General features: G+C 37.0%; 1 protein-coding gene across 6 annotated transcripts in view; it reads left to right on the top strand.

Annotated features, from left to right (window-relative positions):
- The window catches only part of LOC306648174 (uncharacterized protein), a 53,442-nt gene that overhangs the window by 5,526 nt on the left and 22,736 nt on the right, over window positions 1-25,180 (top strand). Inside the window, exons 3-5 of one of the 6 annotated variants that reach the window (XR_013760321.1) lie at window positions 39-3,899; window positions 5,566-5,680; window positions 6,582-6,675. Coding sequence is in view for 1 of the 6 variants with exons in the window: in XM_079118023.1 (XP_078974149.1) it covers window positions 3,622-3,675; window positions 5,566-5,680; window positions 6,582-6,675 (263 nt within the window). In the remaining 5 variants the exon portion in view is untranslated. Of the gene's footprint in view, window positions 1-38; window positions 3,900-5,565; window positions 6,676-18,491; window positions 18,650-25,180 lie in introns of all 6 variants that reach the window. The other 5 variants (XR_013760322.1, XR_013760324.1, XM_079118023.1 and 2 more) reach the window with 5 other exon arrangements.

The following is a 25,180-nucleotide window of genomic DNA, read 5'->3' as shown; positions in this document are numbered from 1 at the left end:
TTAATACTTTTTTTTTTTTGGCCCTGGTATATTCTAAGACGAAATGCTGTCTTAAACAATAAAATAAAGAGCAAATTGTAAGTGCACTAAATTTATCATGTGGTTACTTCACTAGTGTTTATTATGGGATTAAAAAAAAACTAAACTGACTTTTGTAGAGGGGTTTATAATTCTTGGGGTGGGGGCATTCATCTCTGAGCTTACTTTTCAGAGCTGTGAGCCTCTACATTCTTGGTCGCTGGTTGAGGCTATCCCTGAAATTAGGCCTGCATTTCTGAATATTGACTATAATTACTAATCTTGAGCTTCCTATTATATTTTCTGTAAATGGAGGTGTAAACACTTTCTGAAAACCACAGCTGTACTGAGAGCATTTTGGAGAAGGTCTTCAAATGGCATTATCTCTCATCTTCCCAGGTGCTAGAAAAGAGATAAGCTCCAATTCATCTTCTAAACAGAAACTGGGGGCAGGAGGGGAGGGCAGGTAGATTTAAGCAGACTGGTACAAACCTATCAACTAAGCCAGCCCAGGTTTTGTGGACTACACACTGAGCATTTTAGTTTTCTGTTTTCTTTTTTCCCCTAAAAGCGAACAGTAACTGGATTAAGATTCTATACCCCTTTGTTTAACTTGGGAGGCAAGAGGTGGAAAAAAAATTTAAATATCTCATCTTGTGTTCTAAAACAACAATAAAGGAAGGGGGAAATGAGAAAATGGAAAAAGGGACAAAAAGAAGAGAGACCCACCTCCCAAATACTGGTTGAATATAACAGAATGCATTCAATATTAAAGCATGATGATTAAATTTAATTGATTATAGCTCTCATTTAGAAGATTGCCATTATTTGAAATTATAGACTTGTGCTAAATTATCAAGACAGACATGCAGGTGAATACAGATGTATAGGCGATGCACAACAGTCTCTTATGTGTAAAATGGAGTTTATGGTTCTGATTAGTTGTTATCAAGTTGTTAGTACAGAGCAAACCACATATATATGCGTCTGACAAATGCTCCAAAAAGGTTGAAAGGAAATTACATTACAGAGAATAGGAACAGGATTGTTTCATCTTTCAAGACTGCATAATGCTGTCTAAGGATTTTTTTTGGTCTGTTTGTTTATTACAAATTCTGCCTTGTGGAAAACCGGCTACTGTTTTTCAGTTGCTGTCTCCTGCTTGCGTCTCCTGCCTGCATAGGCTACTGGTCTTGTTCAATGGATATGGAAGCTTTTTTTCTTCTACCTCAAGTGCCCTCTAGCGTGCAATATCTGTGCAGGTTGCTATGTAGAAGGAGGTGGAAAGAAGTAAAAAAAAGAAATATGCTATCAATTGCTATCCTAATTCTGGAATTGCTCTGCTCTTCTTTTTTCCCTCCTCAAAGGGGTCATTTTCTCATAAGTGTTTGGCAAAACACAAAACAAAGTGCTGTTGCTTTTGCATGAAAAACAAATCGCTCATTTACTAAACTGGGAAACAAATGCTAATCCTTTCTCAGGGGCTTCTGTTGAACATTCATCATAATTTTTCCAGAAGTTTCCTACACTCTGGTAATCAGGCAAATAAAAGAAGGTAGGTTGCTCCCTAGGAGGAAATTCTGTTTTGTTCCTAACTCCACTTTAGACCAGCTATATGGCTTTTGATGCAAATTGATTAACCTCTCCATGGATTTTAAGTTTGTGTCTCCATAAAAGTGCATAATACTTCTTTCTTGCCTCAGGGGGGTGGTATGAGGCCTAATTGAGGCTTATAAAACAATTTCAGTTCCTCAGATACAATTTGATATACAGTTGAACTCGCCTTTCATCTCACATCTACTAACAGGGTTTCAAATTCTCTTTGGTGGTCCATAGGGAAACTGTGATCAGAATCTGTATTTTCATAAACATGTCATTAAAACAGCTCTATTGTAAACAGTGGATTTGCTTAAGAGACTTGAAATGGTTGGACCTGAGAAAGAATATTTGGAAAAGAAAAATGTAGTTGTTTTTGCAGACGTGTCTCTGTATGAATAAATACAGTTAAATAGTGAGATTAAATTCATGTAAGACTCACGTTTGGGCATATCTCTATATATTTTGTAACAAACTAACAATAACAGAAGATAATTTTACTCGCCCAAAAATAAATCCTTAAACACTTGGTCTCTGAGTGAGAAAGAGATAGATACCTGTAAACAAACTTATAAATTAGCATCCATTCAGATGGTAAGATACCTAGACACCTGCTATACAACTTTAGTTTTTCTTTACTAATACTATGGTCATTATGCAGTGCTCTATATTTTATCAATACCCTCAAATATCTTAAAGCCTCCAATATTTTAAAGGGCAAGTGGAACAAATAAACATATTATAATATACCTCATGGTTTCTTTACAGGAAGCATCTCTTTAATTATTAAAGCCCATGGATGATAGCTATTGTTGGTATTCTTTAATGTATGACAAAACTGAAGCTCAGAGAATTTAAGTGACTTGCTCAAGGTTACAGTTAATAAGTTAGTAGAATTTATATGAAAATTTCGCAACATCAAATATTAACACTATTCTCAACATTAAAATATTACTAATAAGTGAGTATTATAACTTACTTGTTTGTGTGGTGATGGAATTTGAATTCTGGGCCTCATGTATGCGAAAAATGCACTCTACCATTGAACTACCCACTAAGCCTCTTGTAACCTATACTTAATAAGTGCATTACCTCACTGTAAAAATGATTCATAAGTTGCGAAAAAGAAGAGCAAAACCTTACATGTTTGTACACAGAATCAGAATCCTAATAGGATGTGACTTTGTAAATATAGATCCCAGAAGCCATGGCTAACAGAATTAAATCAATCTCTAAAGAAGACCTGTATTAAAAAAAAAAAAAAAAAAATCAGTCAAGTTGATTCTGATTCAGCATAATAAGCACCATTCTGGAGACTGTTTGGGAATAATGAAACCAAATGGTGTTCAAAGTCTTTTTTAAGTGCTTAGTACTGAAGTTCAGGGTTGTCACACTTATGCTCTTGCTAGTTAGATTTGTATGACCCTTTATATATGTCCTTGCACATTGACTCTTAACACTGTGGTTCTTGCAATAATCTTGTGAGATGGAAAGAATAACTATTATTACCTCAGTTTTGTTGCATTATAGGCTTTTAGAGCCAAAAGGACCCTTACTGATTGTCTTGTTCAATTTTTTCATTTCAGAGGAAAAGAATTGGTCAAGTCTTTTGACTTCTGAGTCTAAGATTACATAGGTAACGCTCAAAAAAAACACCAAGACCAGATCCTACGCCATTAGTCTTTAAGGAATGTTAGCACAGTCTTGTCTTTGCAAATGTGGTTCAGGGAAAAATCATTAAGCTCACAATCTGAATAATCTTCAAAGTATGAAGTCAGAATACTGGAGAAAACAATCCAAAACAAAACAAAACAGTTCAGGTAATCTGATTCAACTTAACACGGTCTAGAAAAGGTCTCCTTTCTTTTGCTAGTAAGATTACATTTACTCCCTCACCTAGTGTTTGTTCAGACTAATAATATGTCTTGTTTTGGTTGAATGATTTCAGTACCCTGGAGTCTGGCTCATTAATGGCAGCCCTGAAGTCTTCTTCAAAGGAAATCTTGTATGCCACAGATTTGGGGAGTGAAGATTATTGGAGAAACAGAGGGAGACACCAATGTAAGGAAAAAATAATAATTATTGTGCTCTTATATGTTCTAATGTACCCTGAACTTTTCTCTGGTATCTCCTGGTAGGAAATTCAAACAGAAAAACTCGTTTCAAATGGAGGTATTTAAGATTGACTCCTCTCTTCTCCCAGAGTGAGAAAAACCAACATCTGTGACTTGCTGGAATCATAGAACCTCATGAATTTTTCTTGGTTTCTTCTTATTTGCATAAAGGTATTTTGGCTTTCTTACCCCAGATTATGTCATTGTTCCTGAGCAGGAATAAGACTTTATTTTTCTCTGATTGCTTTCTCCTTCCAAGTGCCATAAGGCACATAATCACTTTTCTGGAATAGGAAGTGATGATAAATAGCATTAGCAATTATAGTCGGTATCTGTGGTGTTGAGCATTTAAGCCTTGCCAGGCACGTGGGGCCGGATTTACATATGTGATCTCACTTACTATCTACTGTAAATCCTAAACTTTTAGGTTAAGAAACTGCAAAGGGAAATGTATTTTACTTCTTCAAATTCTAATTAGGCTTCTTAATATTTCTCTAGTATCGCTTTTATAACACAATCTATTCTCTATGTACTGGCTGCACTAAACTTTCCTCAGTATTTTGAAAAAGATAACTGAAGCCTACATGAAAAAAGCAAGACATATGAAATGATTTGAATCTGGTTTCAAGTCCTGAGTGAACACTACTGGCTCTGTGAATTGGACTAGCTGGTTAACTGGTTGGATAACCTCTCTGAGTCTCATTTGCTGTGTGGATAGGGATACTTAACTCACCGGATGTTATATTAAAGGAAATGAAAGGACAATGACTAACTTTAATGTATGTGTTAATTTCTTCTCACATGAGCCCATTGATAGCTTCTACCATAGAAGAGCAGCTGTCCAGAAAACAGATCCTTATATGATCCTACAGCTTGATCACCTCTTTAAGTTGTATAATTTTGTCTCATGGGCTATAGGATGAGGCTTTATATACTGTTCTGCCATTCTATGCTTTTTGTTTGCCACAGTTCTCAGCTCCTGGAAACCAGGGACTCTCTTATCCGTATCTGTGGGTTCCAAACCTAGCCGAAAGCCTGATACGTAGTCCATGTTCAGAAGTTGTATTATTTAAAATAACGAACAAATGAATCTGACTGCAAAGATAACTATGGTATTATTGTCAACAGTTAGCTAGAAATAGACCCAGATTTGGAGTTAGAAAAATCAGATGGCCCAGCAGATTGGTGTGGGGAGCTCAAGGAGGATAACAGATTTCACTGGAAAAGGAAGAGGCAGAAAAGAGAGAATGGCAAAACAAAGTGAAAAGAAACAAAACCAGGAAACTCAGTCCCCTAGAACAGAAATAGAATAGTAAAGACAACAGACTAGGTCGTTGAACAATTGCAAAATATCAAAACTGCATCCAACTGACATAATTAAGAGTGAATATAGGGGAAACAATTCGGCTCTCTTGGTAATTTGTTTTATAGTAATAATAATAGTAGTAGTAAGAATCATAATTATAATGACACCCAGAATTAATGAGAATCCATTGTCTCCTTCTAGCCTCATAATTTAGTACCTGAGCATTAACAAAGCAATTTCCATACCAGAAGTAAGTGATCCCTCTGGCAGAGGGCATGGTCTCTATTACCATTAGACACACACATCACCTTACCCTAAGGGGCTCCCAATTAGATTCCCAGAGTGCTGTACTTCTCCACAGCTTGGAGTTTCCTTTAAGAATAAAGGGAAATATTTTGTTATTTGTTTTTTAATTCCCAGTAGCACAAAAGAGGTGCTCCATACATTTTTGTTGATCTATTATCTTATATCTATCCCACAGCAAACTATAAGATAAAGAGGTCTTATCCTGTACCCCCATTTTTTTTCAAGATGCAGACTCCAGAGACATCCAGTCAAGAACTGAAGATGGGAAACACATCTGTGTTATGTGAACACAGTGGCTTTTTTGCACAATGCTGCACTACGGCCTGGAAGGATTACCAAGGTCACATTGCTTATTAATTGCTTTTTTTCTGTAAAGAATTCTAAGAAAGCACATTCCTTTAGTATTCACAGAGAGGACCACAGAAGTCTCATGGCAAAGTTCCCACTTTGCAACGATCAAGGGCAAAGCTGAGCACTTTTGAGTCAGCCTTGAGCACCTAAAGAACCCTTTCAGACTGTGTGAAGTGATGGAGAACAGGAAAGGCATCTTGCATCTGGATGTAAAAATCCAAGTGTATTCTAAGGGAGGTGGAATCTATGCATTCCTGATTAATTTACACTTAAATCAATGAAGTGTTTTGCACAAAGTATTTGATGTTCAAGAAGCCTTTCTGAAAGAAACTGATGGGACTTTAAAGCTGTTTTTGTCTTAAGAAGAGGAACTCATTTTTTCTCCATGATCTTGTACCTGAATGATGTGATTTTAAAGTCTCATTTTTGAGCAAAGTCTATTGCTCTCAAAATCTTTCCACTCACCCCTACTCAGAGGTAGTAATATAGTATGTTTTATTTTGTTACCATTTTTCCTTTCCTTCCTTCCTCTATCTATTAATCTGTGTGTCAATCTATCTATCATCTTATTTATCTATTTGCCAGTGGAACTCTCAATACAACAGCAGACAGATTTAAGAAGTTTATTGGATTATTTGATGTGATTCCTTCAGAATAAGCAGAAGCCTCAGAGGGCTTTCGCAAAACTGAGGGATGAGTTATGCAAAATACGTTTTCTGTGTAAAGGAGGTACATGTGAAGGGCAAAGACATTCAGGACAATGGATGGAGTCTTTATGCTTGTAAGTAGAATGGAAAGAAAAATACATGGAGAGTTAACCTTGATTAGAATTAATTGAGCAATTACTTTGTGCTGGCGTTTTTCAGAATGCTTTTCTGTTTAACCCACAGAACTGTGTGCAGATGCAGATGTTATTATTTCTCTTTTTTGGATGAAAGATGAGACACAAGAAAGGGATATTGGCTACTCCAAATGCCGGGTCTGGTAAGCACCAAGTATTAAGATTTCTACCCATGGTATGGGTCTAGTTCACACTAGTTAGGGGTCCCCAGCTTTTGTTATGCTGTAAGTAGTGACCACTGCTGTGGTGATTTCTGATGGGACATGGGTCACAGACGTGGAAAATGAATAGGTGGGGAAGTTACTCACTTTCCAATTTTTTTTTCAACATGATTTTTGTCAAGAGAGAACATTTCAGTTCCCTGCTGGTGCTGATCTCTCTAACAAGCTAAATGCTTGCCTCAGACTCAGAGCCTTACACAGATTCCAAGTGCCTTGTTAGGCTGTCAGAACATTGTTTTGGGTTCATTCAATTTATTTCCAAGTTTACCTTGCATTTATGGCAAGTAAAAATAACATTCTTATTTTTAGGTATGGATATAAGGTTCCCTTTTAAAACAAATGTTTATTTTACATTTTTAAAGAAGTGAGTTGATTAAAATATTATACCACGCAGATGGTGTGCAGACAAAAAGAAAAGCAACATAACTATATAAATGACTACAGCTTGAGGAGAAAAAAAAAAAGCTCTATTAAATCAACATCTTTTCAAAGTACCATTACAAGTAAATTGTCCTCTTAAACTTGGAGGCATACACATTTAAAGTAGTATTCCTGAGCTTGAAGTTTTTATTCAATTTCAAATGTTCCAGATATCTCTACTTTGATTTCCTATAAAATCAACTCTTAAAAATATAAGTGTCAGGTCTGGGAGTTATAAAGAATTGGAACAGTATAACCTACTCCAGTGGACATTGCAGAAATGCTTTTTGTCTTCAGGTACAAACCTGAAATATTATATTTTATATTGTTGTATCTCTCCCTGCTTCCTTCCACTAATATTTCAAAACAATAATCATCACCTTCAGTTAACATCCTAGACATAGGTTGATGAAAATTCCACTATAGTTTCTTTTATTCAGAGAAGACTGAACTAAATAAATCAAATAAATCTTCCCTGTGTACAAGTTTGGAGCTGGAGTATGGGAAAACAAACTAAAACCTACTTCTATTTTTTGGGCCTATTTTATTTGGTTTATCATCCAATTTCATTTGGGGAGGCATTGTGGTCCTCTTCAATGAAAGTTTATTTTTGTATTCTTTTTTCTTGCCATTGCTAAAGGAAGTCAACATATTGCTCATAAAGTGTTAAAGTCTTTATGAAGTGTTGATAGATATCAAGGAAATGCTCTGAGGATTAGGAGGGGATATTGTGGCAAAATATCTACTTCCTCTAAATATTACCTTCAGTAGTTTTATAGCAAATATTGCTGAAGAAAGAGAATATAAATCACTGGAGTCCCAGTGGACTTAATACTGAAGTACCACTTACGTTTTCCTTTTGTTTGAATTACTAAAACTCTACTGAATAGGAAAAGAAACATTTTATGAAGAAGAATGGAAAGAGAGAGAGACAGAGAAATGTTAAACTCCGTGCACAGTCTGGGCCCTTTGAGATTCTTGATTTGGCTCTGTTTGCCCAGGCCTTGGACTCTGGGCAAGTTATGAAGTGATAATCATAATTGTAAATTGTGTCCACTTCCTGACTATTCCTCATGTGAGGTAAGGAATTCTGGAAAACATTGTGGGACAGTATCAGTTGGACACACAATTTCTGAGATACATTTTGGGTCCTATCATTTATTAGGTACTGGACCCTTAAAAATTACTATAGCATTGTTCCTTTGTTGTTTTGGTTTGGTTCTTCTTTTTTTTTTTTTTTTTAATGAGTTTCTGGTAGTCATTATTTAACAAATTGTAACTCAGCCCTCCCCATTCCCTTTTCTACCTACCCTATGAATTTGTCCCTGCTGATTGAGTCAACCAAGATGGGAATGCTAATTTATTACAGCAGTGTTTTGTCAATGTCACTTTGACATCTCTACAGAGCTTTTATTTCTTCCATAGTCACCACATTCACTAGCTCTCAGTAAAACAGTTTCAACTACCCTGAACCTGGGGTTCTTGATTAATAATTTTGGAGAAATAACTCTTGTCTCACCATCTTCCTGGGTTGAATTAGAATTCTCATAACATGAAACATATGTGACACAACTGTGTTAACTATACACACATGTACACACACAGTGTTATGGTCATTTACATTAATGTGTGAGGTCCAAGTCAAAGAACCAAGAATTTACCTATTTTTCCTAAAATGTTGAATCTAACATTTTTCCTGCCACTTTCCATAAGGATATTACACATAGGAAAGGTGGGGGCACATTCTACATGTGGGGGGGGGCAGCGTCCCTCATTCGCAGACACTTCGTCTTTCTTGCCATTATCTTTGAAAATTTCAACGTGAGCATTTGCATTAAGATCTAAGGCCATATGTGAGTGCTTAGCAGTAATGGTGTTTAGTTTGATTAATCCAGAAGTCAGTGTCTTATTCATGTATAAATAAGTACACATACAAATACATCTACATGACTATCCAGTTCATCAAGCATTCATTAAATCTCGTGTTGGCCCCTGCTTAGTACCAGGTGCAGATAATTGAGAGACGATTGAGACAAGATGCTCTCAAAAGCTCAGTCAAGTGGCAGATACAGACAATGGGAATACAGGATCTTCATACAATGACAGCTCTCAAGTGCTGCCGCAGAGAATGGATTGATGGAAACCAGGAAGGCTTAGAAGTCAGAGAATATCCTTGCAAATGTCACTTAGCCTCTGTGGATATCTCTGTGACCTTCTAACCTTGGGGGTCACCTAACTTTTCTGACAAGCAGTCCGGGTTGGCTGGAGTGAAAACTACATGGCAGAGTACAAGAAAAGTGGCAGACTGTGTGCCAAGGAAATTAAATAAGCCAACTCATGGCAGCCTTATCTTGCAGCCTGAGAAACCTGAACATTAATCTACTAAGCCTCTCTCATGCTGAAAAATATCCAGTAGGTGTACATATATCAGCTCCATGATAGTTGTTTAAAATACAGTCCTGAAAGTTGGGCATTGTATAGGTCTGATAAGGTTCTATGGGAATCAGCAATACCATTTAATAAAAAGTTTTAAGTAACAAAATAACAAAAAATATAATATAGCAATATTTAAATGCTTTAACTCCTTGACTGATCATAAACACCCTAAGATACAGGTTTTCTTATTGTCCTTATTTTATAGGTCAGAAGTGTGAAGTACGGAGAGCTTAAGTAACTTGCCCATAATAGCATAGCTAGGGTGGTTCCAGACATTCTACCTTTAACAATTATATAGTACTGCAATTACCTGTGAAAAGTCATGCAGAGGCCTAAACCAAGTTAAAGCATTATGATAGCTCACTTCTGTTCATTTGACTTTTGTGCTTGCAATCTCTCTGCCTCTTTTATCATTAGGAGATCCCGGAGAGGCATTCTCAATTCTATGAATTATTCTATATTTATTATGTTCTAACAGTGTCTACTTTACTGTTCAGCAAATAACTCATACCTGTTTACCAAGTGTACCATGGTGATGGGGTCAAAAATGTCAGTAAATTCTGTGTACAATTTCTTTCCCCTGTAACATGCAACCTTGGTTACTGTCAGGCTTGCCTGAAACTTTATCTGTCACTCTTTCCTTTCTCCATTGCATTTGTTCATTTCTTGAGCTGAGAATTTCTTCTTCTTCCCTGTCCCTTGCAGTTTCTAAATATGAACATCTTGCTTAATCTCCAAGATCACACATTAATGTAAATGACAGTGAAGAGCCTTCAAGAAATCTTTGTTACCTCTGCCCCTTCTCAGTTTTTCACCAAGACTATTGTACTTGGAGCACAGTGCAGTGTCTTCTAGATATCTGATATCTGTTCGATCGTGGCTACTAATACATCTAGGAAAACGGGACACACATGATTTTAACTAACTATGCACTGTATGTGGGACAATATGCAGTAGGGAAATAAAATGTCTTTAAGTAAGCTATTGACAGGGTCTAAACTGTGTGGATGGAATACGTATGGGATTAAGTCAGACCAAGTTTGTCCCACTAGATTTTCACACATGATGAGGACCAAATATATGAGTGTATAATTTTCTCACAGGTTTACTTTCCTTAGCCTGACATTCACAGTCTTTAAAATTGGTTCCCCAATTCCCTTAGCTAACCAATCTCTTCACCTCCTGTGTGAAACTTCCTCTTCACCTGCTCCTCACTTGGTGATTTTGCTCACCGGACTCTGAATTCTTTGAATATGGCAGTTAACACAGATATCTCAGCAGAACCATCCCCATGGCAGACACATCTAATTGATCAAGGCTGAGCATGAATGCATTCTTAAGATTTATCTCAGGGAAGCACTTACAACAGCCACTAAAAATCATTCGGAATTGGACAATTAGATTAAGTTCTTTTGCCAAATAAGCTTATATGCTTCCCTCAACTTGAAATGACCTACTCCATCAGTCTCATCTTTAAGCATCCTGCCAGTTCGTGTCCTCTGTCAACTGCCTTGATCTCTTCAACTCAAGGGGACTTGACCCCTCTGACCCAATACAGCACAGGCCTGCAACACTTCAGAGATCTTCGTCATTCCCTACTTAGTCTGGCTTCCTGGCTATTATACTCACAGCTGCCTTTTTATCTAACATTACTAGTATCCTTCATGGAAAAATGGAAATATTGATTATATTCCTTATGACACTTATTTATACCTAGCACTTAATAGATGTTCAAAGAATATGCGATAACTGAGATAACTGACTGATGGTGAGAAAGAAAGCAAACCCAAAGAGAAACTGATAGAGTTCAGGATAAACCAAGACAATGGTGTTTGAGGGAAGCGTGGATTGACAGGGCCATTATGTAAGTTAATTTGCTATAAGATGTCAGCCTCATTCTTGGCTTTTCCTGGCTTTCGATTTGCATGAACACCTTGTTCTGCAGACAGACAGACAGCTTCAGGCTGGATTAAATAATCAGTCAAGTGAGATGAGAATGTCCCAATAGGTCTGTAAAAACACTTCTATTTCAAGAATGATTATTAAAAGCCACAAGGAAGGCAGTGATAACACAGTTGAAACATTGACTTACTGATCAAAAGAGACACTAATACGCACTCCTTAAGGGAAACAGTTGGATTTTAACATGCATACATCAAATCCCCTTGCTCCTTCTTTTTCCTTCTGCATTGTCACATGAAAATCCCATCTCTGAAACTTTCCTTTGGGCTTACAGCTCATCCTTCACATATTTTCTTTGTCTTCAGTTTTATCTTCTTTCCTTCTTCCTTTCTCTTTTCTTTTCCATCTATTTTAAGACTGTTTTCCACTTGGGTTCTGTTTTTTTGCACACCCTTCTTTTGTTCTCCCTTTCTCCCTTAATTCATTAGTTTTCAGTATATTCAGAGAGATTTTTCCTTCACAAATAGAAGGCAAAGGCATGGTCAGCAGAGTAATGCATTCTGCATAATTTGTTGAAGAGTAAACTATATCACATAAAGTTCCAATGGGACTTGGGCTTTAATCCCCATTTTTTAGGTATGATATCTTTACCTCTCAAATCCTTATTTCCATATCTGTAAAATAACATTTATACAGTATAAGTGTCACACAGGAAGACTCTTAAATGGTAACTATGATCATTTTCATCAACATTGCATATGGAAATTGAGCCACTGACATTGGGATGTCTCTATCAGCTCAATGCAAATTGAATCTTTCATTGCAATCCCCTGAGTTTTTAGCTCCTTTCATGGATATCTGTCCATTTTCTGAGATGCCAAATTCCTTTCATCTAGGACAACTGTCTTCTGCAACAGACTAGCCTATATTTCCATGTAGGTAGAGAGGGCACCAGGATTGTAAACACTCCTACTTAAAATGCCTGATGCTGCAAATGTAAAAGGGACAGTGAACCACGAACGAATTGCTGGTAACCGACAGCCATTGACATTGAGTGAACATACGCTTTTTTTCGTTGAGGACAGAAAGTTCTGTTCTTAAAAGATACAGACATGGGCTGGGGAGATAGCTTAGTTGGTAGAGTGCTTGCCTTGCGAGCACAAGGCCCTGGGTTCAATCCCCAGCGCCACCAAAAAAAAAAAAAGAACGGCAAAATATGCATACATGACACAAACTCTTCCCAAGTAATTGTTTCTAATGGATATTCTGTCTCTGACTTAGGATTCAAGTACCAACTGAATGTACAGGATTCGTCTTCCCTCATACTTCCTCTCAACTACCTGCACTGTTTACCATTTTAAAAACGATTTTAAGAAAGAGAAGACAAGATCCGTTTTTAAACATTTTTAAACTTAGGAGTAAGTAATCATACCATTTCAGAGCTGCAGGAGCAATTGGAGATAATTTAGGTCACTGACTTCCTCCAAGAATGTACAATTTGAGATCTGTGTTGTTCAAGCAACTTGCTTAGGATCACACAGGGAGTTTGCAAATGACTGCTCTAGCCAGGCTTTCACACAAAAATCGTGTGTGATAAGGTTTCTACTCAATGAAGAATCAGCATAGCTCAGAGCCAAAATTAAAATTCAGAGCTCCTGACTTCCAGTTCAGAGCTCTTTCATTCTATGCATGCCCCTAGATTGCCCTTTTATTCATCTTGTTGCAAAGAAAAATTGTTTTGCATCACCTAGGACGTATCTTGATCCTAGTAAGTTTGACATCAATACTTTTGGAGTTCCTCCTGGAAACTTGGTATTTAATATATATTGTCTATATTATCATCTATCTCAAAACCTGAAATAGATGAGCCTCCTGGAGGATAAGGAACAGATGATTAGACACCTATTAACATTCCCAAGAAAACATAAATTGTTGAATTTGGCTTGACCTATTTTTAGTGAGACAACCCACATAATTTCCACCAAACCATTCTGTCTCCTAAATTTTCTAAGTAATGTCATTATAGTGTACCCAGTATAATATTAGTCATTTCATCCCAATTCCTGTAATGTTAAAGAAATCTCAAAATATTTGTGAAAAAGTTTAAATATATATACATATATGTACATATATATAAAGCACATATGAATACAAATGATAAACATTCAAATGATTACACCTATTTCATGGTCTAATTTTCTGAGTCTAATCAATTGAATGGTAAGTTAGAAATAAAGAGAGAAATATAAAAGAGACATTGTCCACCAGAGCAGAAACCATAAGCTTTTGCACAAGTAGTCCAAATAGTATTCAGAATACCATTCATTTTAACCTGGGTCTATTTGGCTCTGAAATATGAAGAAAAATTATTTTCTAATAGCATAGTCCCAAATTTTATCTTTACATAGAGCGTTAATTAGGTCTTCCAATATTTCCCGACTTTAACATGTTTTTATTAGTGAATTATGGTTACACACAATAGTGGAGTCCATTTTGAGATATTCACACCTGCATGGAGTATCTTTTGCTCCATTTCAATCCCTGGTGCTTCCTCTCTCCCTTTCCACATCTCCACCACCATTCCCCTTCCTCAGCTTTACTGGTCTTCCTTCTATTTATTTATTGGTTTTTAATTGGTGCTTTATAACTATACATGAAGGTGAAATTCACTCCCAACTCATTATTACACATATTCATCTTTATCTTCAGCACAGCTAACACTTATGCTATTCCTGTGTATGCCAGGGACAATACTAAATGCTGCATTTCATCATTTAATCTTCACAAGACCACCACAAAGTAGCTAGTTATTATTCTCTTCTTATAGATGAGGAAACTCATGATCCCAGACTTAGGAAGCATGTAACCCTAACCCATATAGACGGGGCATAGATAATGAGGGCGAGGATCCTGAAAACCTGACTGCCACACAGAACCCAGACCCAGTTCTGCTCTGTACCCAACTCTCTTCACATTCACAAGGCGGGTCTTGCCATGCCAGTATCCAGGTTTCATTCTTTCCACTTTTTGAGAGAAGTCCTAAGGTTATATGGCTTATTACTGTACCATTTTTTCTGATGCCTGATTTTCAGTTTTTAATTTCACAGACTCTGAGATTAGTGTACAAACAAAATCATATCAAGTTCTTTATCTGAATCAAATACTAAAGCAGGCAACATCCAGCTCTTATGTCAATTTCTATTTTAAATCATGAATGAATGTTTGAATTTCCCAGAGTGACATTTACACACACACACACACACACACACACACAGATGAATAAACAAACCAAACTTCCTCTTGATATGAATCTTGACCTTCATCAAAATCTCTTTGCTGTTATTGATAATACAAATGAAAAGAACAGGAGAAATCTTTAAAAAAAAATCATTGTTTAAGAATCAAAAGATAATAGTTTTGGGGAAGTTAAATTATGAGATATTGATCTTGACATTGGCTTATATTCACAGCAATACTCAATCTATCAAATAATAAGGAAGCACAAAGCAATTCAGGAAAGCATCTTATGCAACCATTAGTGTGAGTGTACTATATTTGGTCCATAGGGGTGCCTTGGCCCCCAGAGGAGTGGCAGAAGAAAGAATGAAGCACGTTTTTCTCACATTTATTGAATTTCATGATTCCTGGTAGTTCAGTGGAATTAGAACATAGAACATAACTCTAGACATGTGTTATCTGTTCCCTGGGCCTCAGTTTTCTCATCTGGGAATGACAGCATGATTTTAGGTGGTATTTTCAGTTTTTAACCTCTACAACCTGTTTCTTTGTCTTAGGGGTGAATAAATTGTTAGGAGGAAGAAAAACAAAACTACTTCTTGAAGGAATTGGAGAACTCATGCTTGTTTGGATCTTAGTTTCAGGGAAGTTAGTGAGTCAGAGTTGAGAATCCAGAGACAATGATTTTTCTTTTATATCCATTGTATGATTGCAGTGGATATCTGTTATCCAGACTTTGCTATGCTTGTTTCGTATAGTTCATCCTTTCTTTCATTATCTTTCTTTCCTTCCTTCATTCCTTCTTTCCTTCCTTCCTTCCTTCCTTCCTGCCTGCCTGCCTGCCTTCCTCCTCCTCCTCCTCCTCCTCAGCCTCTTCCTCCCCTCTTCCTTCTTCGTGTGTGGTGGGGAAGTGAGGTACTGGGATTAAAACCAGGGATACCCTACTGATCCACTTTCCCTTTTTATTTTTTTATTTTGAGATAGGGCCTCACAAATTTTCAGAGGCTTGCCCCAGACTTGCAATCCTCCTTGCCTTCCAACTCACTGAGATTACAGGTGTGCACCCCCACCACCACCTACTGTCCTCTTTCTTTAGTGCCTTAAGTGGGTGTGAAAATAGGAATGTGAGCAAATGCATGTTACTCAGAACACGAGAATTCCTCCATTGCTAAATTTCATGCCAGGTGAGCTTTTCTAATTCATGCTCCTCTTTTTAGTGAACAACTTTGTTGTCCACCCAGTCAGAAGTCTACTGGATTCCTCAGTCTCTCTAACCAACCAATGCTCTCTCAATACATGCAGCTCATTTTTAGCATCTTCACGTTTCTCAAATGTATCTGTTGGCATCAGCACTGAGCTCACTCCTCTAATTGTTTCACTGTGTCTTTGCTATATTATTGCATGAGCTCCTTTGCTGATCTACAGGAATCCTCTGTGCCAGATATTCTGCCTACAAAGTCAGATTCCAGGAATGCAAATCTCATGGAACTGCATTGCTTTCCTCTCAGACTTCCTGCTCCATGCTTGTGATACTTACTAGAACCCTGCTGTGTTTCCTCTTAAGATCTGACAGATTCACAGCTTTGTCATATCCTTACAAGATCCTAAATGTCTGGAGTATCTCACCTCATCCTCCACCAAGCCGATGCTTCTTTGTGTTTAGGCTCCCCAGTGGCCTTCTCTATTCTTCTGTCAATCCAGGTTCTTTGCTCATGTTCTTCGTTCATGTTCTTCTCTCTGCCTGAGCATGAAGCCCTCCATTCTGAATTAATTTTACTCATTCTTTGAATCTCAGTGCAAGCACTCATTCTTCATGAAAATCATCCCTGCATGTCTGCTCACTCCCAGTAAATGTGTTGCTTTCTGTTAAATGCTCTCATAGTAGCATCTCTTTCTCTGTACAGACCAACCTGGATTCAGTTCTTGACTCAACCATGACACAGAGATGTTACAGGAATCAAGTGCAACAACAGAGGAAATATCTGGTTCATTTTCACCTTTGGTGGATCTGCATCTCTAGTGTACAGAGAGTGTGGTTTGAAACACACACACACACACACACACACACACACACACACACAGGTAGACACATGGCTTTTTAACTATGCTTTTACAGTTTATTAATCCTCTCATGAAAAATTCACAGTGTGACTGCAGATAACGTCACTGCATACTCTTTATTCCTGAATCCAATCTCCAGGTCACTTTTTGCCAACACCAACACTGGCCTTTGAAGTTCCTCAGACTTTCAGCATTCTGTCCTTGTGTTCCTTTCCCTGTTTCCTTGAGGTCTTTTTCTTCTCATTCAAGCCATGTTCTGCAAATCGTGTTTGGGTTCATTTCATTTATAAAATCTGAAGAATCTAAATCATGTCACAGTCAGTTGTCTTGCCACCACCAGAATAGGTTCGAAACCCAAATACAAAAATGGTATCTGGTGTTATCTTAAACATTTATCTAATTTTTCCTGCATTTCTGTCTTAGGTTCTGTTACTTTTCCAGGGCGAAGGACATTAGTTTCCTCTGGAGTATCAGTTGGTTGAGAACTTCCTTGGTCCAGATAGTTACAGTGTTGTTTATGATGATGACAGTTTTCGTCAGATTTTTTCGGCTGTGACTAATAGACCCAACAAGAACAATGTTAGAGGAAGAAAGGTTTACTTGGTGGTTCATGTTTTCAGAGGTCTCAGTCCATAAACATCTACCTCATTCCTCAGGGCTCAAGGTGAGGCTAAACATCATGGCAAAAGAGTATGGTGGAGACAAGTGACTCAGGATATCACATCAGGAGGTGAGAAAGAGACTAGAGCCATCAGATACAAAATATATACCCCAAAGGCACGCCCCCAGGGACCCACCTCCTCAGCCACACAATTTACCATCAGTTATGACTTCTTTAATCCCCATCAAGGGATTAATCCACTGATTGGGTTATAGTTGTCATAACCCAATCATCTCACCACTGGATGTTCTTGGATTGTCTCATACCTGAGTTTTTGGTGGACACCTCACATCCAAACCATAGCAATGGAATGATGGAATGATCCTCAGGTAGCCAGGGAAGATCAGCCACCATCAAGAACAGTTTGTTTTTTAAACCTAATCTCGATCACTTGGACTTGGAGGGACAGAGAAAGGCATTTTAAAGTGCCTACTCTTGATTCTTCTACCTGTATTTCTTCCTTTAGAACAATGATGAGAAGCACAGATGCATCATTACCCAGGTTCAAGACCAGGCTGCACTACTGTATGATTGCACATTGCATCTTTGTTATGACTCCTAAAAATAAAGATGATAATAGAAGTGAGCTCATGGACTTGTGATAAGGACGAAATCTGTACCTTAGAATGGTGTCCAAATATACTAAGCAGCATAGGAGTCCCAGCTTGAGAACAGGTCAGCTGTTACCTCCCTTGAAAACTCAGTTATACAGATAAGCTTTACCTCTCTCGAAAATTCAACGTGGCTCTGTTTTCATAAAACAATGACGGTGCTCTCAGAATTCTGTCAGAGCACCAGGAAATGAGTGAAAAAGAAAGCAAACCAGTCCAGAAGTCATCCTTCTACATTATTTATGTATCATGTACATGAAAGTTAGGCAAGAGTGGAAAAACTCACTTGTTTGCTTGCCTGTTGTGCCTCAGATTTTAGGGCCACAAGTAGAATGAAACTAATGTATGACACCAAGGAACATCTTTTCATTCAATATCTGTTTTCTAAAACACACTGTATTTTTTTTCAGATGTTCACAGACATATAAATGAAGTGTTCAGACCATATATGCTAAGAAAGGGATGCTTAGGAGATGAAGAGGAGAGAAAAAAACTATTCTTATTAATTATAATTTCATTCTGAAAACCCTGTGGGCTATTAAAAATTTGACTTGTTCTTGTTGTACAGGTGGGCATTATATTTTAATATCTTTTATATTCTCCTTAAGGAAGGAGTTACAATTTGGATATGAGGTATCCCTGCTCAAACTCAGGAGTTAATGTAGGAATGTTTAGAGATGAAATAATTAGATTCTGAGAATGATAACCAAATCAGTTCATGTGTCCACTTGCTGGATAATAATTAGAATGATTACTGAGTGGTAAATTTAGGCATGTGGGGTGTGCACTTCGGGTTTTTATTTTCTCTCCAGCCTCTCTCTCTCTGCTTCTTTGCTTCCTGGCTGTGGTGAACTGAGAAGCTTTGTTTGCTTTATCCACACCCTTTCAACTGTGATGTTCTGCCTCACCTGGTACCCAGAGCAATGAAGGTGGCTCATCATGGATTGAGACCTCTGAAACCATGAGCCTAAAATTAAGCTTTTCCTCTTCTGAGTTGTTCTTGTCCAGATATCTTGATCACAGTGGTGAAAAGCTGTCTAGTCCAGAATGTATTGTCCTTTTCCCATTAAATCTAAATATATTCCCTGAGACACTTTCTAGTGTTGATTCACAGTAAAATCTAATAATTGGTTTTAATATTCCCTAACAGAAACAGAACTTTGGATGCACTTTTTAGAAAAAAAGAGACAAACATATCCAGTTCTCTCAAATCTCTTTCTGGAATAAACTTCCCTTTCTCCTTTACAGACCACTATACTTGAGTATTTAAATCAGATGTAATCTCTTTCAGGATGTGTCCTTTACCTTTTCTAATCCCTCTCGCAAGGGTGAGTCCCATATGGTTTGTTACACTCATTGGACAAGGTACCATCAACTTGTTGCCTATGTGATTAGTTTTCCGCTGCCATTTGTTACTTATGGAATGATGGCAGAGTAGTAGTTGAGAAAATCTCTCTCTCCAGAGTAGGCTGCTTATGGCTCTCCCAGGGGAATCTCCAGAGAATGCTTGACATTTAAAAAAATTCACTTCTAGGGCTGGGGATATAGCTCAGTTGGTTGAGTGCTTGCCAACTGGGTTCAAATCCCCAGTACCGCAAAAAAAAAAAAAAAAAAAAAAAAAAAAAATCACTTCTACTCACAAGTCTTCCAAAACCTCCTTCACTCTCTACCTGAGTTAGCTAGCCCCTTTCTGGAGTTTGCATTGCAATTTTCCTATCTCTATCAGAGCTATTACCATCCTGGTGTCTAGTAATCTACTTGCAAGTCCCTGCAACACAAGTCTTGTGGCAATTATTTTTTCTCAACCATCTCTAAATCCATGGCTCTTAGCAAAAGTCTTGATATATAGTTGGTGGTATATACAATTAACATATATGTTAGTATATTAATTTACAGAAATAAATATGAAAGAATAAAAAAGTAGGGAAGCTAAACTATAAGAAATGAAAACAAAAACCAAACTGGTGGCCGCAGTCCACTGGAAATCCCATTCCTCCATGGTGCCACATCTGAAATATTCTGGGACGCCATCTTCTCCTGACCCCTGGCAGGGATGGAGGCAAAACTCATGTGTTTGGATTTCTGTATTGCTTTTAACTTGCACTGTTTCTGACTCTGAGTCCTGGAAAGCATATGCATGCCCTCAGAAGGACTATTCAGCTCTCATCTACAAATGGTTCTCCACCCTCATACAGATCAGTCCCATTGGTAATTTAAAAGATTAATGCACAGCAAAATCTGCCCTACGCTATGTGGGAGATGAAAGATGTAATGGGAGACTTTATTTCTCAATGGAAAGCATAGTGTTCCAATGAGAACTGCTTTTTCTATTCAGAGGTCCTTTGCAGCCTGATATCCTTAATGTGAAACAAACATATTAGTAATGGCTGTGTTCAAAAGACACCTATTTGTTAAAGTGTCTGTGAGCTCCAAATGCAATTTTATATTCAACTTAACCTCTATGTACGATTAACCCTTAATGATACAAGTGACTCGTTGCACACCTTAGCTTCCATAACTCAGTTTGACCAAAAAATGGTATCTTTGATGGTGAAATTATTGTAAGAATTATATTTTGCTTATGAGTTAAAAAAGGATAGTTTATTATATATCATTGATTTAAATCACCTTTAAATATGCATGATTCCAGTTTAATCTAAAACTTCATGCCTTTCTTCCTCAAAGACTTTGTTATAGTTATTTTCCTTCCATTATTTGCTAAAGATATATTTTAAAATGTACCCTTAAGTTTAGAAGAGTGTCAGGAATATCAAGGCTTTGTTAGAATTATTTACTCTAAAAATAATTTTAATACTTTAAAATAAACATTTCCTCAGAAATATTTTCATCAAAGGACAGCTAAAAATAACTATGTATAATTTCCTGCATTAGTATGTTGAGCAAAACTGCAGAAGCTATGGATACTGATAATATAATCATTAATTGTAATAAATGTGAAACTAAGTTGTATATAAAGATAATTTCTCCTAATATTTTATTCACATAAAAACTCCAAATAAAATGATGATTGAAGGGATTTTTGCATTAAGTGAACTAAGTAGGGGAGATGTACAATTAGGGTATTTTTAGTATCTGGAGGTTTCAGAGGATGATGTGCCTGAAGAAATCAACAAAATACCACATATTAGTTTAGGAGTCCAGAAGTGCCTGATTTTGTGATATCAAAGTTCTCTATCACATGCAGATGCTCTGTGCATTCAGAATCAGGGGAGCTGTTAAATTTGGGAACACAAGGCAATAACCCATAGCTTTGATAATACTAACATAAGTGCAGAAGAATCAAATGTTTTGCCGCTAATATGCACATCTGTTTTTCTATTATGGTTATACATTCTAGGAATTCATTTCTTAAGGATTGTGTTGGTTGCTACACAATTAGACTCCAAGAAATATGTTTTATTAAATGTTTTAATAGGAGATAGTGTGCGCATTTGTACTTGATTTTTCTGAAGAAGTTTTGGAACACTCTAAACATTCCTTCTGTCTTTCACCTTCTTAGTGTCTCTCAACAGTGCCCAAGCCATTGACAATTCATGGGTCCATTATGGGCAACACACCATCTGGGGACCTTCAGAAATGTATGGTAAAGACATTATTAGTCTATAATTTTTATAAGAATATTTTCCTTAGATTTTCAGTGAACCTTAAAATAGTAAGTCTTTTTAAAAGTTTAGAACTTGAATAAAGAGAAAGACCAGGCTTTAAATCACCCATTGCAAGTCAGAGTCTTCATATTCATATGAACATATATACTGTGGTATAATGAGATAGTTGGAATTTCTCTTTTGCCAATAGGAATTTTTGACTTTGAGAAGACTAAATGGCTTCTCAAAGGGATTTAAGTAAGTGAAACAGTTAGTAAGTGACAGATTGGGCATTCAAACTCATACCCAGTTTTTTTCCAAAATGCATACATTTCTGCTAGAATCCAACCACCTCCCACAAACAAAAATTTTAAACAGTTGCTTATCTTGTAGATTTTGTTTTTCTTTATTGTCAACTAAAAAATTTCTGTAAAAGAAACTCTGTGTTTGTGCTTTAGGAAAATCCACATGTTTTGACCACCTATATTTGTATTCGACTTGGTTCACCTAGACCATTCACAACCTCTGTGACTTTTCCACATATCATCATTCTATGCATTATTCAGGGAAGATATTAGTAAGTCCATGCCACAGATGATTTTTCTGCCTCCTTTTTTTTCAGGAATGGCTCATTGAAGGTAGTATTTGATAAACATGAAGGCTCTATTGCTGTTTGGGAGGCTTAGTGAAAGTCAGACCTGCAGGATGTTTGGCCTCTGGATTCAGACTTAAAACAAGGACAGATATCATAGCACCTCATTTTGATACATGAACAAGTACTGGGGGTTAAAGATTAACTTGTAATAGGACTGGTTTTGTTATTGTTAACTCTGTTTCACCTACTCATTTGATCCTTATGAGAGAAAGTCACTCCTACAGCCCATCAACAGGATCCGGAACATTTTGTGAAAGATCCCTTCGTCTTGTATCAGCAGGTCTTAGGGATTTTCCATCTGCTGTATAAGTAAAGTGTGAACATTCCTGTGCTTCAGGTAATGAGAAAAGATGTCATAAGTGATATAGCATCTCAAAAGTTGACTTCACCTTCATTTGTGCTTTCCTTTCTAGAATAGACTAGCTCATTTTCCTAGTTTATACTAATATCATTAAACACTGTAATTGCAAACCAAGTGACTTCTGGCAGTCACTAATTTCTTACATCAGTTACACATAAAGAGAACAGATGGAAATAGTTGCAACACTCAGAGGCTCCCGTATTTTTCTCTGTTAGGAGGCATAAGCACCCACGGAATTTATGATTCCTGATTTCACTACCTCCTGGATCTTACCCAAAGACATATCTTTAGTGCTATGGCAGGCTCAGAAGCATCTTTCATTTGCAGATGAGATTTCTCCAGGTGGAGTAGGGTCAGGACCTTAAGCCAGGTTGGCTCAGGGGGACATGTTGCTGGTTATGGTGTGGTGAATACCTTGCTTTTATTCTTCTGATCTCCTGTAGTTCTGGCTGTCTTTTCATACCTTGTTCCAGGTAGTCTATTCACATGCCCTGCACCTTTTGAATAGTTTTGCTTAGAAAGAAGGAAATCATTTAGCCAGCACATTCCCCTAAAGAGTGAGAAGAGCATAGGATGTTTTGAAGAGATATTTTGGTATTGTAAAAGTATTGAGGCGCATCAAAATGTCAACTAGCATCTCCTTTGTTGCAGACTTAGGAACAAAGTGCCAGATATTTGTTCACAAAGAATGAGATGGTCTATACCTCTTCAGTGGCCATCGCTAAGAATACATGAGTCAATTTTTTAAATTGTAATAGTGAAGCCCATGAGACTTGTTTCTGCCCAGACATCTTAACTAGAAGAGGCGGTAGGATCCCTATTTGCTCCTTCATATGATAAGGAGTAAAGTGTCAGTCACTATATAAAATATGTTTGGCTCTTTGTTAGAACTGAAGCAGACCTTAATAACCCTGCTAAGACCTTGTTTGGTTCGGTTTGGTTTATTTTGTTTTCTAAAAATCGTAAAATAATTCTCTAATGACATAGCAAACTCTTGGCAGGGCTTGAACCAGTCCAACTATTCTTGGCTCCCATCCTAGAATCCACATTTTTTTTCACACCTCATCTTAATGATAATTTTCTTGGCGAAAGCTTTTCCATGGTCCATTTGACTCAGTCAAGTTTCATTATTATATGCTCTCATAGAATGGCATTCTTTTCCTCCACAGCACTTTTTATCATCTTTTCATTATTCATTTATTTGGGGATTATTTGATCAATACTTGCTTCCTTCACTTGACTTTAAATGTCAAAAAATTCTGGAAATTTGTCTTTGCAATTTAATGACTTGTACTATCAAATTAAAAACGAGTTTCTCAGTAGTATTTATTAAGTAAAATATAAATGAACATGTTTCTAAACTTCTTTGAACTTTGATTTGCCCACTGGTAAGACAGTATATCCCTGTGTATCTGCCAGTATAATTCAAATGGAGCGCTCCCAGGGATAGAGCAGATACTCAGTGTAGGTCTTACAATGCTCTGGTACATGCCCACTAGGATACCTCTCTGGAAATTTTCTCTCTCAATAATGGCATCGTCACAATGGGTATAAAGGCCAGTGGGGAATACAAACTATAAATACACAGTTAGTACTAAGTAGTGTTCTGTTGTGTGTGTGGTTCAAAATATGTGGCTTCCTTGTCTTTTTAAAAATTTTGAATAAATGACGATGATAGTGGGAAACATGGTGCAACAAACTGTTTGTTTATTACTCTTTCATGAAGAAATAAAGTAAATAAATTTAGGAAAGGATTTTCCTGACTTGGAATGACTAACTGGAAAAAAAATAATGCTCCTCTTCACGGCTCCTAATGTCAAAGTCTTACATATTGTTGCCACCTTCTCCTATCTGTAACTCCATACATCAGACCAGTTTACAAGAAAGGATTTCATTATTCACTTCTACTGTATATTACAGGGAGAATTTTAGTCCGTGTATCTATTCTTCATTGTGAAAATCAAGCTATTAACTTGTATTTTTAATAAAGTAAATATATGATCTGATCTCTCATGCCTTTAGGCCTTCAGAAACCATGCTTTCTAATTTTTTAATCCTATTTTGATAATAACATTTCATGTCATACAAATAAACACCAATAATGAGTTATTTCTGTTGGATGCTGTGGCACATGCCCGTAACCCTAGCACTCAGGACACTGAAGCAGAAGGATCTCAAGTTCAAGGCCAGCCTCAGCAACTTAGTGGAACCCTGTTTCAAAATACAAATGAGAAAGGACTAGGGATTTTGCTCAGTAGTAAAGGCCCTTGGGTTCAATCTCCAGTACCCCAAAAACTGCAAACAACCAAAAAAAAAAAAAAAAAAAAAAAAGAGTTATTTCCACAATGTGCAAAAATCATTTTAGGAAAAAAAACGCATGCAGATAATCTTTATTTTAGTGGTTTTGTGAAGCACTCAAATATTTTTTTTTTCTTCATGAAAAATTTCAGCAAGTTATCACTAAGACAACTATGGAAT

Source organism: Sciurus vulgaris, assembly GCF_902686455.1.
Source record: "Sciurus vulgaris genome assembly, chromosome: 17".
In the NCBI taxonomy this organism is placed as follows: Eukaryota; Metazoa; Chordata; class Mammalia; order Rodentia; family Sciuridae; genus Sciurus; species Sciurus vulgaris.
This window is presented reverse-complemented; position numbering and strand designations above follow the sequence as displayed.